Source organism: Zeugodacus cucurbitae, chromosome 4 (assembly GCF_028554725.1).
Source record: "Zeugodacus cucurbitae isolate PBARC_wt_2022May chromosome 4, idZeuCucr1.2, whole genome shotgun sequence".
NCBI classification, from domain to species: Eukaryota; Metazoa; Arthropoda; class Insecta; order Diptera; family Tephritidae; genus Zeugodacus; species Zeugodacus cucurbitae.
Genome location: NC_071669.1, coordinates 9,497,181 through 9,510,411, shown reverse-complemented (window position 1 = coordinate 9,510,411; position 13,231 = coordinate 9,497,181). Strand labels below are relative to the sequence as shown.

Below are 13,231 nucleotides of genomic sequence, written 5' to 3'. Positions count from 1 at the left end.
GCTATTCCGGCCGAAATGCTCGAAAAAGTTGCCCAAAATTGGACTTTCCGAATGGACCACCTAAGACGCAGCCGCGGTCAACATTTAAATGAAATTATCTTCAAAAAGTAAATGTCATGAACCAATCTAACGTTTCAAATAAAGAACCGATGAGATTTTGCAAATTTTATGCGTTTTTTTTTTTTTTAAAAGTTATCAAGCTCTTAAAAAATCACCCTTTAGATACTTCGACCAGTTGTATAGCACATAAAATCGTTTTCTTGTCTAAATTTTGTAAGGCAAAGCATTGTGTATCCAACCTCTTCCTATACAACAGAGAAACATATCCGACGGACTCGATTCATACCCTTTTAGCTTTGTTCAAAACTATTGCTGGAACAATAACGAGAACTGTTTTTCATTCCTTGCTCTATAGTTTTAACTAAAAAGACATTTTCAGTTATATTTAAACCCAAAGTATTGGTATATAAATTTTATGAAACAAAGCTCTCGGTTATCAGAACAAAATATGAAACTTATATTCTATTTTAAAGCCAGACTCGATTGTGATAAACCTACTCATAATATCTACTAAGAATATTAAATTGCTTATCTTTGATTTTTGAATGGAAAATGTTTGTGCTAAGCTTAACGTTAGTGTTTCAACATCGCTACGTAAGCACTTCTACAATGTAAGCTCAATGGGTTCTATACATATGATGAAGTCGGTCAAAAAATCGAACATTTTTTATCCTTTTATCTGAAAGTATACGTTCTGGAGAATGTAGCAGCAGTAGAAGCGAAGTTATAGCGTTTTGCATCTTGCTCCGCTGCACTAGATATACTTTAAACGCAATTATCCCGAAATCATGTTTTTCCGAAAACGTCGTTGCGTTGACTTGGTTGGCTGAAAGAGTTTTTAACCGATAACAATTTTTATTTTTTTCATATTGTTCGCAATTTATTTTGTCTGTGTCCTTGGCCGATTTCATTTCATCGTTTAAATTTTCATATCACTGTTATGAATTTTCCAATATATTTCATCATATGAAAAAAGTAGCCTTTTTGAGAAAATCGTCCCCGTTTGCAGAAAAAAAAACTATTTTCTCATTTCAATGAATCGTTCAAGAACAAGGACTGTTTACCATATTAAATATTTTCTTGTTAAACTCGCATCAAACATACATTTTCTGGTTGTTTATGTAGATTCAAACCGAACCACAAGTTACGTTTTAAACAGTTCATATTCAAACTCAAGAAAAAAAATCAGAGATTTCTTAACATAAAAGATAAATTTGAGTGTAGTTAAACTTCAAATGTATTTTTAATTGACTTTTTAAGTTACGGGTGATATTTTGGACGTGTGATTTTTTGAACAAGGCAATACTATTTTCGAAGTTATTATTTTTGACAGCTGTTACTAATTGATTTATATTCCCTGTGTGCCATTTCATAATGAATAGATTCTAATGAACAATGTTGACAATTACTGCAAAAAGTGGTCGAAAATTGAGCCTCTCGGCTAATATCACTTTTAAAACCTAATGACAGATCCTTATTTTTAAGCAGTAGCTCTTTCGACTAAGAATATTAAGTGACGCTTTTCTTACATTCCGTTAATGACTTTATTAGCTTTCTTAGTGGTAAACTTTACTTATTGCTCATTAAAGTTTACCAAACCCAAAAAATTCCTTTAACTCGCATTAAACACTAATTTTTTTTTAGTTTATGTTGAGAGATCTGGGCTTTTATTGAAGTGTCATTTATAAATTTGACTCCACTAAGCACAAATGAGAAAAATATATGTTAAACTCCGAGTTTCTTAAACTCAAAAGTTAAACTCGTGTTTACTTTTTGTATTATTAGCTTTTCATTGCCTTTATTCTACATTAAGTACTTGTTAGTGATTGTGGAAACGCTGCTGAGTAGCGTATGTGTTTACAACACGTGTTCATATAAATTATTTTGCAATTTATTTTTTCTTTAAACAATTTTAGTACACGTTTTTTCACAATTAGTAATAATTAGTGATAATGGTTGTTTTAATAAAATGAATATAAAATCATTTTAAATAGGCTTTAGTATTAAGTGAGATTTATATGCTTTGAGAAGCAATAATAAAAAGCGTTTTATGTAAAAAATATTATGTTTATTCAAGTTAAATAAATAAATACCTAATTTCCGTAACTAATTTTTGGTAATTTTAAATTTAGTATATTTATTTAATAAGTAGTAGGTATATTTATTGTTAATTATTCAATTATGCTATTGTAGATAGATATGTTTGTATGTCTTTATATGAGTACCTAAAATGTAGTTCTTTCATTTAGCAAAACTGTGAAAGTGAATTTGCTCTAATAAAATTCAAATTTTTCTTATTTCTTTTTTCATATATTTTCAACTGTGCCACCTTCGAATGGGATTTTCGCTCAATGTACGACACGGCGTATGCGGCTGCCAAAATTTGTGCGCGTTCAAAACGATTTATTGACAATATGCAAAAATAACTAAAAATATACACACATGTATTTTGAAAAAACAAAATCGAAAAAAATTAAAAAAAAAATTAAAAAAATGAAACAAAATTGAAAAACTCTTTGTTAACCACACATGCGCCCGCTGTTGCTATTATTGTTGCTATTGCTTGGTATATTAGAATGGTGCCGATGACGTGAAGCGACATCGATGGTTTAAAAATTTGAATTGGAATGACGTCTACAACAAAAAACTAAAGGTAAGCAGCAAATTAACGTCTACAACAAAAACACATATGTTTCTAAACAAATTTGCATGAGTGTGGATGCCGCCACTTTTACCCACTCTCTCTTGCTTCCTAATCTTTATTTTCATTCATTTAAGCTGCACGAATTTTGGTGCTTTGCTTTGTTCTTTTTTTGTTCTTCTTGTTGTTTTCTGCTGTTCAAAGAAATTTTCATAAATCTTCTGCGCCAAAGCGAGCAAGCAAAGAGGGCGTCTACTTAAAATCGCTCGCGCGAGTAGAAAAAATAAATTTAGTTCCTTTTAATTAGATGAGTTTATATAAAATAAGCACAAATAAGTACTTAAATACAAATTTGCAAATTTGTGCCGGAAAATATAAATATAGCGCGAAAAAAATTAATTGTATAAAATAAAAATTTTAACGCTAGTGACTACAATAAAATTCAAATGTTGCAGTTTAATGGAAAATGAAAAAAAAATAAAAAAAAAAAATCAACTTTGGTCACAGCCCACACAATCAGCGCGCTGACGTACACACCTCTTGCCCAAATTCACTACGCGCATACGTGTACTACATAATTTTCGCATAGATCCACGTCACAGCAGATAATGCGGCCTAAGTAGACAGTGGTGGCTGTTGAATTGGGAACGGTTTAAGAACAAGTAATGAAAGTTTATTTATTAGACAAAATGAAAAATTGTATAGGATTTTGGCATTTTTTATTATTATTTTCTTAAACTCGAGTTAAATAAAAGTGGTGTTTAAGAAACTCTGAGTTTAATTTTAATTCATAAATTGAAAATAATAAACAGTTCAGGAAAATAAGTCGAACTTGATATCAAATGATTCAATTTACCTACTCAATTTAATTGAAGAACAAAGTTTAAACCTTGTAAACACCACAAGAGTAGTGTTTAAGGCGAGTTAATAAAATTATTGTATATTAAAGTTTGTGTTTGTAAATAGTCTTTAAAATTAAAAAAAAAAATTGATAAACTCGTGTTTAAAAGAATCGGTGTTTAAGAAACTCGAAGTTTATTTTGAAAAAAAAAAAAATGAAATTTGAAATAATAAATTCGTCGTCTTTGAGGCTCAATATTTCAATCAAACCCACCCATTTAATTGCAGAACAAAGTTCTCACTTCCTAAACACCAAAAAAGTAGTGATTAAGGCGGGTAAAAAAAAATATTGTATGTTAAATTTGTGTTTGTAAATAGTCTTTAAAATTAAAACAAAATCTTTGCTAAACTCGAGTTTAATAATAGCGGTGTTTAAGTCTTTGAGGCTAAATATTTCAATCAAACCCACCCATTTAATTGCAGAACAAAGTTCTCACTTCCTAAACACCAAAAATTCGGTTTAAAGGCGAGTTAAGAATAATATTGTATGACAAACTACGTTTTTGTGAGTAATATTTAATCTTAAACCAAAAATTTCGATAAACTCGTGTTTATAGTGCAACTATAATAAAGAAATGGTTTTAACCATTTTATTGGGTATAGAAAGACTACAAAATTTGTTATATTATACGATTATCTCAGCTATAAACTATACAAAAAAGTTCTATCTGAAGATATAATGTTCTAAAACTACGTCATTTTAGAAACGTAAAGAGCATGTGTAGTATAGCATAACCTCAGCAGCTGATAAAAAGAAAATGTATGTCATTTCATTTTACATTTTTACTATTGACTTAATTGAGTCAATTAGTTTAATTGAATCAATTAGTTTAATTGAGTCAATTAGTTTAATTGTGTAAATTAGCCTAATTTACTTAATTACCAATTCAAATTTTATGTTTAATTATTTATTTAATTGAGTCAATTAGTTTAATGTGGTCAATTAGTATAATAGATTCAATTAGCCTTGTTTACGGAATTAACAATTTTACATTTTAGTATAGGGCCAATTCTGTAAACATTTTGCTAACTAATTGACTAAATTAATCAACAAGTCACATAGTTTAATTACTTAAACTCATTTCATTAACTTTCATTTTCATTTATTTACAAACAATTTATCGTCACTTTTAACGCCACTGTACTCAGATATATATAATATAAATAAACTTAACTAAATTATTATTTACCAATCCACAAATAATAAATAAATATTTTCCCCATTTGTGTTGACATCATACGCTGATTTGCGCTAAGAATTAATACACCACCGTAATGTAGGCAAATTAAATTGCTATAAATCACTAAATTTGACATTGAAAATAACACTTTTCTAAATTCATAATTTATATGAATTCGCAGCAAAATCTATGATGCGTCTAAACATGTAATTAGTAAAAATATTTTTCCTCTAAATATAACCTGCTGTGCGGCTATAATTTATTGTAAATCATTTAAGTGCCTTAAGTGATTTTTTCCTGAGGTGTTGTTGAGCGAAATTTTCAAAAAATTTTCCACATACTTCACACGGCGTATGTACTTTGATTAATTTGTTTGGCAAAGCGCTAATCAATCTTTCGATTAGGAAATTAATCTAAATTAAATTAATGTGTAAGATTTGAAAAGAGTTATGTTTAATCGATGAATAACAAAAAACAGATTTTTTTTGAGAAAATAATTTGCGTTGTTATTTTTGATATTAGAGTTGTTTTTATGTTTTAGAAATTGGTTTTTATAAAAACTTTTATAGTAGGGTAATATGGGGTCATTTACAGCTTAGACTTAAAGCTGACCCTGATGGAAATATATTTGATGAAATTATGTGTGCTTTGAGATTTACTAAGGTCTAAGCTCCGTTCTCTTACCCAAATTTTGTAATAATCTCTTTAAAGTAGTATAACCCAGCGCTCTTCTAACACTATTTGATTATGCCAGTTAAATTTAATTATACCAGATGTTTCTTCGATTCACAACTCTCTGAGTTTTGGTATAACCAAATCAACTTATAAGATCTTGTCAAATAAAGAATAATGTGAAACCCTATTTACCGCGTAAAATCAATTTCATTACCATTTTTAATTGATTATAGGAGTTTATGTTATTTATAACAGCTGTTTGTTCAATTGGCCACTCTCTAATTTTTGGTATAACCAACTTATAGAGACTTTATCAAACAATAAGAAAAGTAGGTTTATGTACATATTAACAGCCTAAACACACTTTCTTTACAATCAACATTTGATTATACCAGTCTATATTTTTTATACCAGTCTCAATGTTGGATTCTCCGCTCGCTAAAGAAAAAAATGAAAAGAAAAGTAGGTTTATATTATATTAGGCGCGTAAAATCGCTTCTTAAACCATCACTATTTTATTATACCAGTCTGTATTATTTATACCAGTCTATATGTTCGATTCACCATTCACCGAAATATGGTAAATCAAGGACAGCTTTGACTTTATTTCTATTTAATATTGGAGAAAATAAAATTTGCCATTTATATTCTAAGAAAAACATATTTTCTTAAATCTATTTCTAGCCGAAACTAACCTTCTCAGTTTAAAAGTTCAATATCAACTTTGAAAGTAAATATACATTTAAAGACATGTGTTTTTAGTAAACATCTGTTAACTAATAGTAATTTTCCACGCGCAGCACGCACAGCAGGGTGCTTTTGGCAACTTTTACTATTTGTCAATACATTAAATGGCGGAGGGAGAGCAACAATATAGTATGGAAAAAGATATAAAACTCAAATGAAAATATACAAGATGAATTAGTAATATAATTGAGGGCTATATTTTCACAAGAAAATAAACAATGCTTGCTGTTAACTTATGTTATAATTTATTGGGTGATAGATAGCTGTTTTGGTCTAATATGCTTTGTCTGCACTGGCTCTCTCTAACTTCTCTAACATTTCACTACTTTTTCAAAACTATTAATTTTTCCTACTGGGTAGCTTCAGAGCGCGCTATATCACTTGCTCATCCCACTAATTGTCAGTTTGAGCAAATAATACTGCACTGTTTGGCCTTTTCGACCACTTTCGACTACTCACTCACTCGCTCAGTGCTGTTCAATGGCTATTGTTTGTTATTTATTGGCGGCTAAGCTGTTGTTAATGCAACTGCAATAAATCACTGCCAACGGTGAGCAACAAAAGCAAAATAAATCGACTACGATGTTGTTTTTGCCATGTATTTTCTAGATTTTCAATGTTTTGTAAAATTTTGGCGAAAATTAATTTTGAAAAAATTTTTTTTTTGTTTTTTTTTTTTTTGATGAAAAAAATATAAAATTTATTTATTTCCATAATTTGCTGAGTGGCGCGGCGGTAAATTAATAGCTCTTGTTGTTATTGTTCTTGCTGTTTTGCGAAACTTACAAATTGCTCTTTAATTTTTATGTTGTTGTTGTTGGCGTCAGCAGAAGCAGTGGGCACGTGCGTCAATATATAGCGCATAGATGTTGTTGTTGTAGTGTTTAGTTATGATTTTGATACTTTATTTTGCGAATGACGATCGTATGTTGAACAAAATTTATTCGCGCATCGTCGTGTGGCATTTCATAGAAATTAAAAAAACATTACATTAAAAATCATAAAAATTACAACAAAAAAGTACGAAAAATACAACAACAAAGCATAAAAATTACAACAAAAATATGAAAATGAAAACCAAAAATTATGAAAATAACAACAAAAAGGTATGGAAATTACAAAAAAAAAAATAATATTAGGTCTATAACTTTGCTTCTTCCGTTCTTTTTGTAAATTTAGGGCTTTTTTTTGTAGAAAAACGGTTACAAATGTCGATGAACCTCAGCCACACTTTTCTTGGAAATGTTGACACAAAAGTCCAAGATCGATATAAAACGATTTAATCGATTTAATCGACCAGTGCTTGACCCTAGAGACATCTATTGGAAAACGGCGGGAGCAAAGTTGTAAACCAATAATTAAACAAAAAATCGTCAAAATTAAAATAAACAAGTAAGGAAGGGCTAAGTTCGGGTGTAACCGAACATTTTTTACTCTCGCAATTTATTTATTTAGCTTTATTTATATTATATCATACACAATTTGACCCACATATACGTCATATATATTGTATAAAGTCCATTGAAAGTTGGAAACCATAACATTAGGTTAGAAGCACCGAGGTCCTCATGTTCGATATATGGGGTCTTGAAAACCTATGGTCCGATTTCGGCGATTTTTAAAATGGGGCTGCCACACTATAAACATAGTATTTGTGCAAAGTTCTGCACCGATATCTTCACTAGTGCTTATTTTGTATATTGTAAAGTAAACGATTCAGGTCGTCTTCAAAGTTCTGGTATATAGGAAGTAGGCGGTGTTGTGTAGCGATTTGGCCAATTTTCACAACATATTATTGGGAGGTAAGGAAACTATTACAAACCAAGTTTCATTGAAATCGGTCGAGTAGTTCCTGAGATATAGTTTTTGACGCATAAGTGGGCGATGCCACGCCCATTTTCCATTTTGTAAAAAAATCTGAGTACAGCCTCTATCTGCCATTTCTTATGTGAAATTTAGTATTTCTGGCGTTTTTCGTTACTGTGTTAACTCACTTTTAGTGATTTTCAACCTAACCTTTGTATGGGAGGTGGGCTTGGTTATTATCCGATTTCAACTATTTTCATGGTGTGTGGTGGAGTTCGTAAGAGAACCGACAGCAGAAAGTTTGGTTTATATAGCTTCATTGGTTTGCGAGATATGTATAAAAAACCGATTTGGGGGCGAGGCCACGACCACTTCCACAAAAAAATTACATCCAAATATCAGCAGTGGTCCGATTTTGCCCATTTTCGAAAGCAACCCTCTCACGGTCCCAGGGAACATGTGTTCCAAGTTTCATTAAGATATCTAAATTTTTACTCAAGTTATCCGTTGCACGGACGGACGGACAGACAGATATTCGGGTTTTGACTCGTCTCGTCACTCTGATCATTTTAATATATATAACCCAATATCTAATTCGTTTAGTTTTATGACTTACAAACAACCATTATGTGAACAAAACTATAATATTCTCTTAGCAACTTTGTTGCGAGAGTATAAAAATCCTGAAAATTACAACAAAAAAATTATTAATATTACAAAAAATAGCATACATTTTTTTTTGTTTTTCAATATTTCTTTATTTATTGAATCTGCTTTTACTTTAAGCCTAACAATAAGTTATAAAATCTTAAATCTATCTAAAAACTAGACAAGCTCAAACAAGTGATTGAGCTGTATTGGTGAAACGTTGCTCTTTAGTACGCAGGCATATCCCTTCTTTTTAGGCGTGTTTGATCGCAGGAATGTACTAAGGCATTAGCCAATGGGTTTGGGTGATCACGGAGTTTAGATATATATTTCAATCTGCTGTCCTCTACTGCTTTCTTCACCATAGGGATACCAAGATCTTTATGGATATTTTCATTGCGAATGTACCATGGTGAGCACGTGATTGATCTAAGCATTTTCGATTGGAACCTTTGTATTATATCAATATTAGTTGCACAGGTCGTACCCCACAGTTGAATGCCATACATCCAAATCGGCTTTATGACTGCATTGTATAAAAGCACTTTGTTGTCTAGGCTAAGTTTAGAGTTTTTATTTAAAAGCCAATTTAAATTTGCTGCTCTTAACTTCATGCACGTTATTTTACTAGATATATGTTTTCTCCACGTAAGCCTTCTATCTAGATGAATACCAAGATAGGTAACTTCATTTGCTTGAGGCACTGGAATATTGTTCATTTTCACTGATTAATTCATTCATTTTCAAAATTAAAACAAAAAATATGAAAATTAGAACAAGAAAAATATATGAAATTTGACAAAAATGAAAAAATTCATAAAAATATGAGAGCATGAAAATTATACCACAGAAATTAAGGAAACTGCAGCTGAAACCATGAAAATTTACAACAACAAAGCATGAAAATTACAACAAAAATCATGCAAAATAAATAATCAACAAATAAAATGAACGCAAATGAGCTGCGAAATTGCGCGCAACTTGCATCATTTCACCGCGCATACATTGTGTACATAACCTAATTAATGCAGCATATGCAACATTTTTTGTGTTCGCACTCATTTTATGAATTGTATATTTTTCGCACTTTGAAATAAAACGTATTTCGCAAGCCTATACTATTTCTATTTTTTCTATGCTTTATACGAACCAACTTATTTTTAGTTAACACACAGACGCTAAAATTAAAAACTAATAAATTAATTTGGTTCTTCTTTTCTTTCTTTGTCTCATTGCAGCCACCAATAATTCCCGAAGTCGCCTCCGACGGTGACACGAGCAATTTCGATGATTATCCCGAGAAGGATTGGAAACCCGCCAGAGCTGTAGACCAAAGAGATTTGCAGTTGTTTAATGATTTCTAAAATACATACATACATACATATATATGTACTTAGTTGCTTAAGTTTTGTAGTCTGTATTTATTTATTACCTACCTACTAATGTTAATTAAAATTAATTAAATTAAATAATGAAATATAAATTAAATAAAATTAGCGTAAAAATATATAAAATACAGCGAGACTTGTTTCTATTCTGCAATTTTTTTTCTAATAAGCGAAGAAGAAAAAAATATAAAATAAATAAAGAAAAAAGCAAAAAAATGCAATTAAAATTAAAAATAGTATACATTGTTAAATAAAATATATTTTAGTACAACCATTTAATATTGTTTATGAGCGCGCTTTCTTTGATCGAGTGGCGTCAGCTGTGGCGGATTTGCACCTAAGTGCTCTTTAAATTTTGGCAAGCATAGTAGTATTAAAAATAAAAAAAACTCAAATTAAGGTGATTAAACAAGATAGAACACGACAAGTTCCTTCAGTAAATTGTTAGTGTTAACTCGCTGAGTAAGAAAGAGCTAGAGAATCACTCTCAGAGCTCTACTCTCAAACTCCTGTCATTTCGGTGTTTCAGGTAGAATTGAGACTACCTACTCTCTAAGAGGTCTGAGATACTAAGAAGCTTGAACTACTCCCTACACCATCAATTTAAGTTTTACCGAATTTTTATATCAGACCCAATTGGCATCTGAGAGATCCTCTGAAGCATACTTGAAAGACTGAGGAGGGACAGTATAACTATTTAACAAATTTAACCTTTACTTCGCCAGCCTGCTTTTTCGGCTGGCTTCTTGGAACATATATTTAATTTCCATTATAAAATGTATACCATGTATGTATGTGATTGGTGTTGAAACGGTTTAGCCGGTTATAGCCGAATCGATGATAGCGCGCCACTCCTCCCTTAACCTCGCAGTTCGGCGCCAGTTGGAGATCCCAAGTGTAATCAGGTCGCTCTCCACTTGGTGCCTCCAACGGCACCTCGGCTTCCTCCGGCGGGTACTGCAACGAACATTTTCAGAGCTGGAGTGTTTTTGTCCATTCGGACAACATGACCTGGCCGGCGTAGCCGCTGTCTTTTTATTCGCTGAACTATGTCAATGTCGTCGTATAACTCGTACAGCTCATCGTTCCATCGTCTGCGGTATTCGCCGTTGCCAATGTTCTGAGGACCATAAATCTTGCGCAAAATTTCTCTCTCTCGAAAACTCCTTGTGTGGTCTCATCTGATGTTGTCTAAGCGTCGCGACCATAAAGCAGGAAGGGGATGATAAGCGACTTGTAGAGTTTGATTTTGGTTCATTGAGAGAGGACTTTACTTTTCAATTGCCTACTCAGTCCAAATTAGCACCTGTGGGCAAGAGTGTTTCTGCGTTGGATTTCTGACATTGTTGGTGTTGTTAACGCTGGTACCACATCCTGCTGGAAACTAGAGGCCTATGTGTTAGACATCCTACCTATTAGACGTTTACACATCGAATATTTCTATGTTTCTAAGAGATATAGATATGATAAGAACTCAAATCGGATCTAGTATTCTTATGACGGGTCAGACAAGTTTTCAAGTTTAGTTTTCGAAAGGTAAGCTCCATCTTCAAATTTTTTCTTCATCTACCAAAAAATTTATATAAATCCTAAGGTATTAATAGAACTCAAAATGTTTCTGTAAATCGTATGAATAATGATATATTTGATATAAAACCGATATAAGTTATAGATTATTATGTCGTTGTATCATGGTAGGGGTTCCCTAATACGATTATTTATCATTGGTATGAAAAATGAACCAAGTTTGCGAGAAAATGTGTGGAAGAGTTCAGAAATTCATTAGATCTATGTTAAGACGTCCTTTTGGTTGTGAAAGGCATAATCCTTCACATGTTCTTACGACGAGAACAAACTACTTTTCAACTTTAGTTTTCGAGAGGTAAGATCCATGTACAAAATGTTTTTTCGCCTACTAAAAAATGTATATAAATTACCGCCTAGATATTCGTAAAACTCGTGATACATATATGTGATATGAAAAGAGTTATAAGTCAGAGCTTACTATGTCATTGTGTCATGGTAGGGGTTCCCTAATAAGATTCTTTATCTTTAGTATGAAAAAAAAAAAATTGCCAGAAAATGTGTGGGAAGTTCAGATATTCGTTAGATCTATGATTAGGTATCCATTTAGTTGTGAAAGACACAATTCTTAACATAAACTGAATCAAAGAAGTCTGCAAAAAAAATCAATTCATTTCAAAAGACGTGACAGCCTCAAATCCATTTTAATTTGAATTCGAAAAGGATGAACTAATCTTTTAAGACAACTCTTTTTTCGGAATAATAAATAAATAAATAATACTGATGTCTTGGCGTAACTAATAACGGTAAATCTGAATCAGATATCATACATTTTGCTCGAATCAGAAAGGTAATGGAAACCAATAGCAGAATAGGAATCATTCTCTTCCAAGACAATACGAGTTCCCATCATATGAAAAAATATTCAAAACATCGAATTGATGGAGTATTCGGCTAAGGTTCTGACGTAGAAGCTGCCAATTTTCTTTTCTTTCCACCGGTTAAAATTTCAAGTTATCATAAGAATGCCTCGAAGAACTGGCTGATGCTCCCAAATGATTTTTTTACGATAATTCATTCATTCTGGGTAAATAAAACGTTTCGAAAATTATTTAAAATCCATACAAGTGTCTTATTATACCAAAGGAAGTTCGAACTTTTATCCGTTACAAAACATATAATCCACACCTAAAGCTTTCAAAGCTTTTCACAATCCACAAAAGCTTTGTTACGAACAAATGCAAAAGTGACAATGGCAAATTGCATACTTTTAGATATAATAAAACACAATTGGGTTGTGCAGTGGCGGCCTAAAAATGTATTGAAAAAGGGGCTTGTTACCACTAAACGCTAAAGTACTCAATATCGTATGAGCGTGCCAAGTAGGAATCATGGTAATGAATAGCCTTGCTGCAAGTGTAAACAGAACCAAATAAACACCCACCGCTCGTCGCAAACACCGGTTACTGTTGCCAACGGCATTTGTTTGCGCTGCGCTGGAAGGGGGTTGTTTGCTGCCGTTCATGCCGTACACGCGGCCAACCGTTAAGCCAGCGAAACAGTCAAATAACATGTAATGCGATATGTGCGAGTCGGTGGTTGGAGGCAATGGCTACTTGCTACATGCCGCTGAGTTAAACAAAACGGAATATTCTGTGTTT

The 13,231-nt window shown here is 31.9% G+C and overlaps 1 protein-coding gene across 3 annotated transcripts in view; it reads left to right on the top strand.

Moving 5' to 3' along the window:
• LOC105209112 (cAMP-dependent protein kinase catalytic subunit 3) overlaps nucleotides 1-10,176 on the top strand; it is a 69,796-nt gene extending 59,620 nt beyond the window's left edge. For all 3 annotated transcript variants that reach the window (XM_054229002.1, XM_054229003.1, XM_011179310.3), the window contains exons 7-8: nucleotides 2,636-2,713; nucleotides 9,897-10,176. In XM_054229002.1, coding sequence (XP_054084977.1) covers nucleotides 2,636-2,713; nucleotides 9,897-10,022 — 204 coding nt within the window. In that variant the 3' untranslated portion in view covers nucleotides 10,023-10,176. The remainder of the gene's footprint in view (nucleotides 1-2,635; nucleotides 2,714-9,896) is intronic.
• The last annotated feature ends 3,055 nt before the right edge of the window (nucleotides 10,177-13,231 follow it).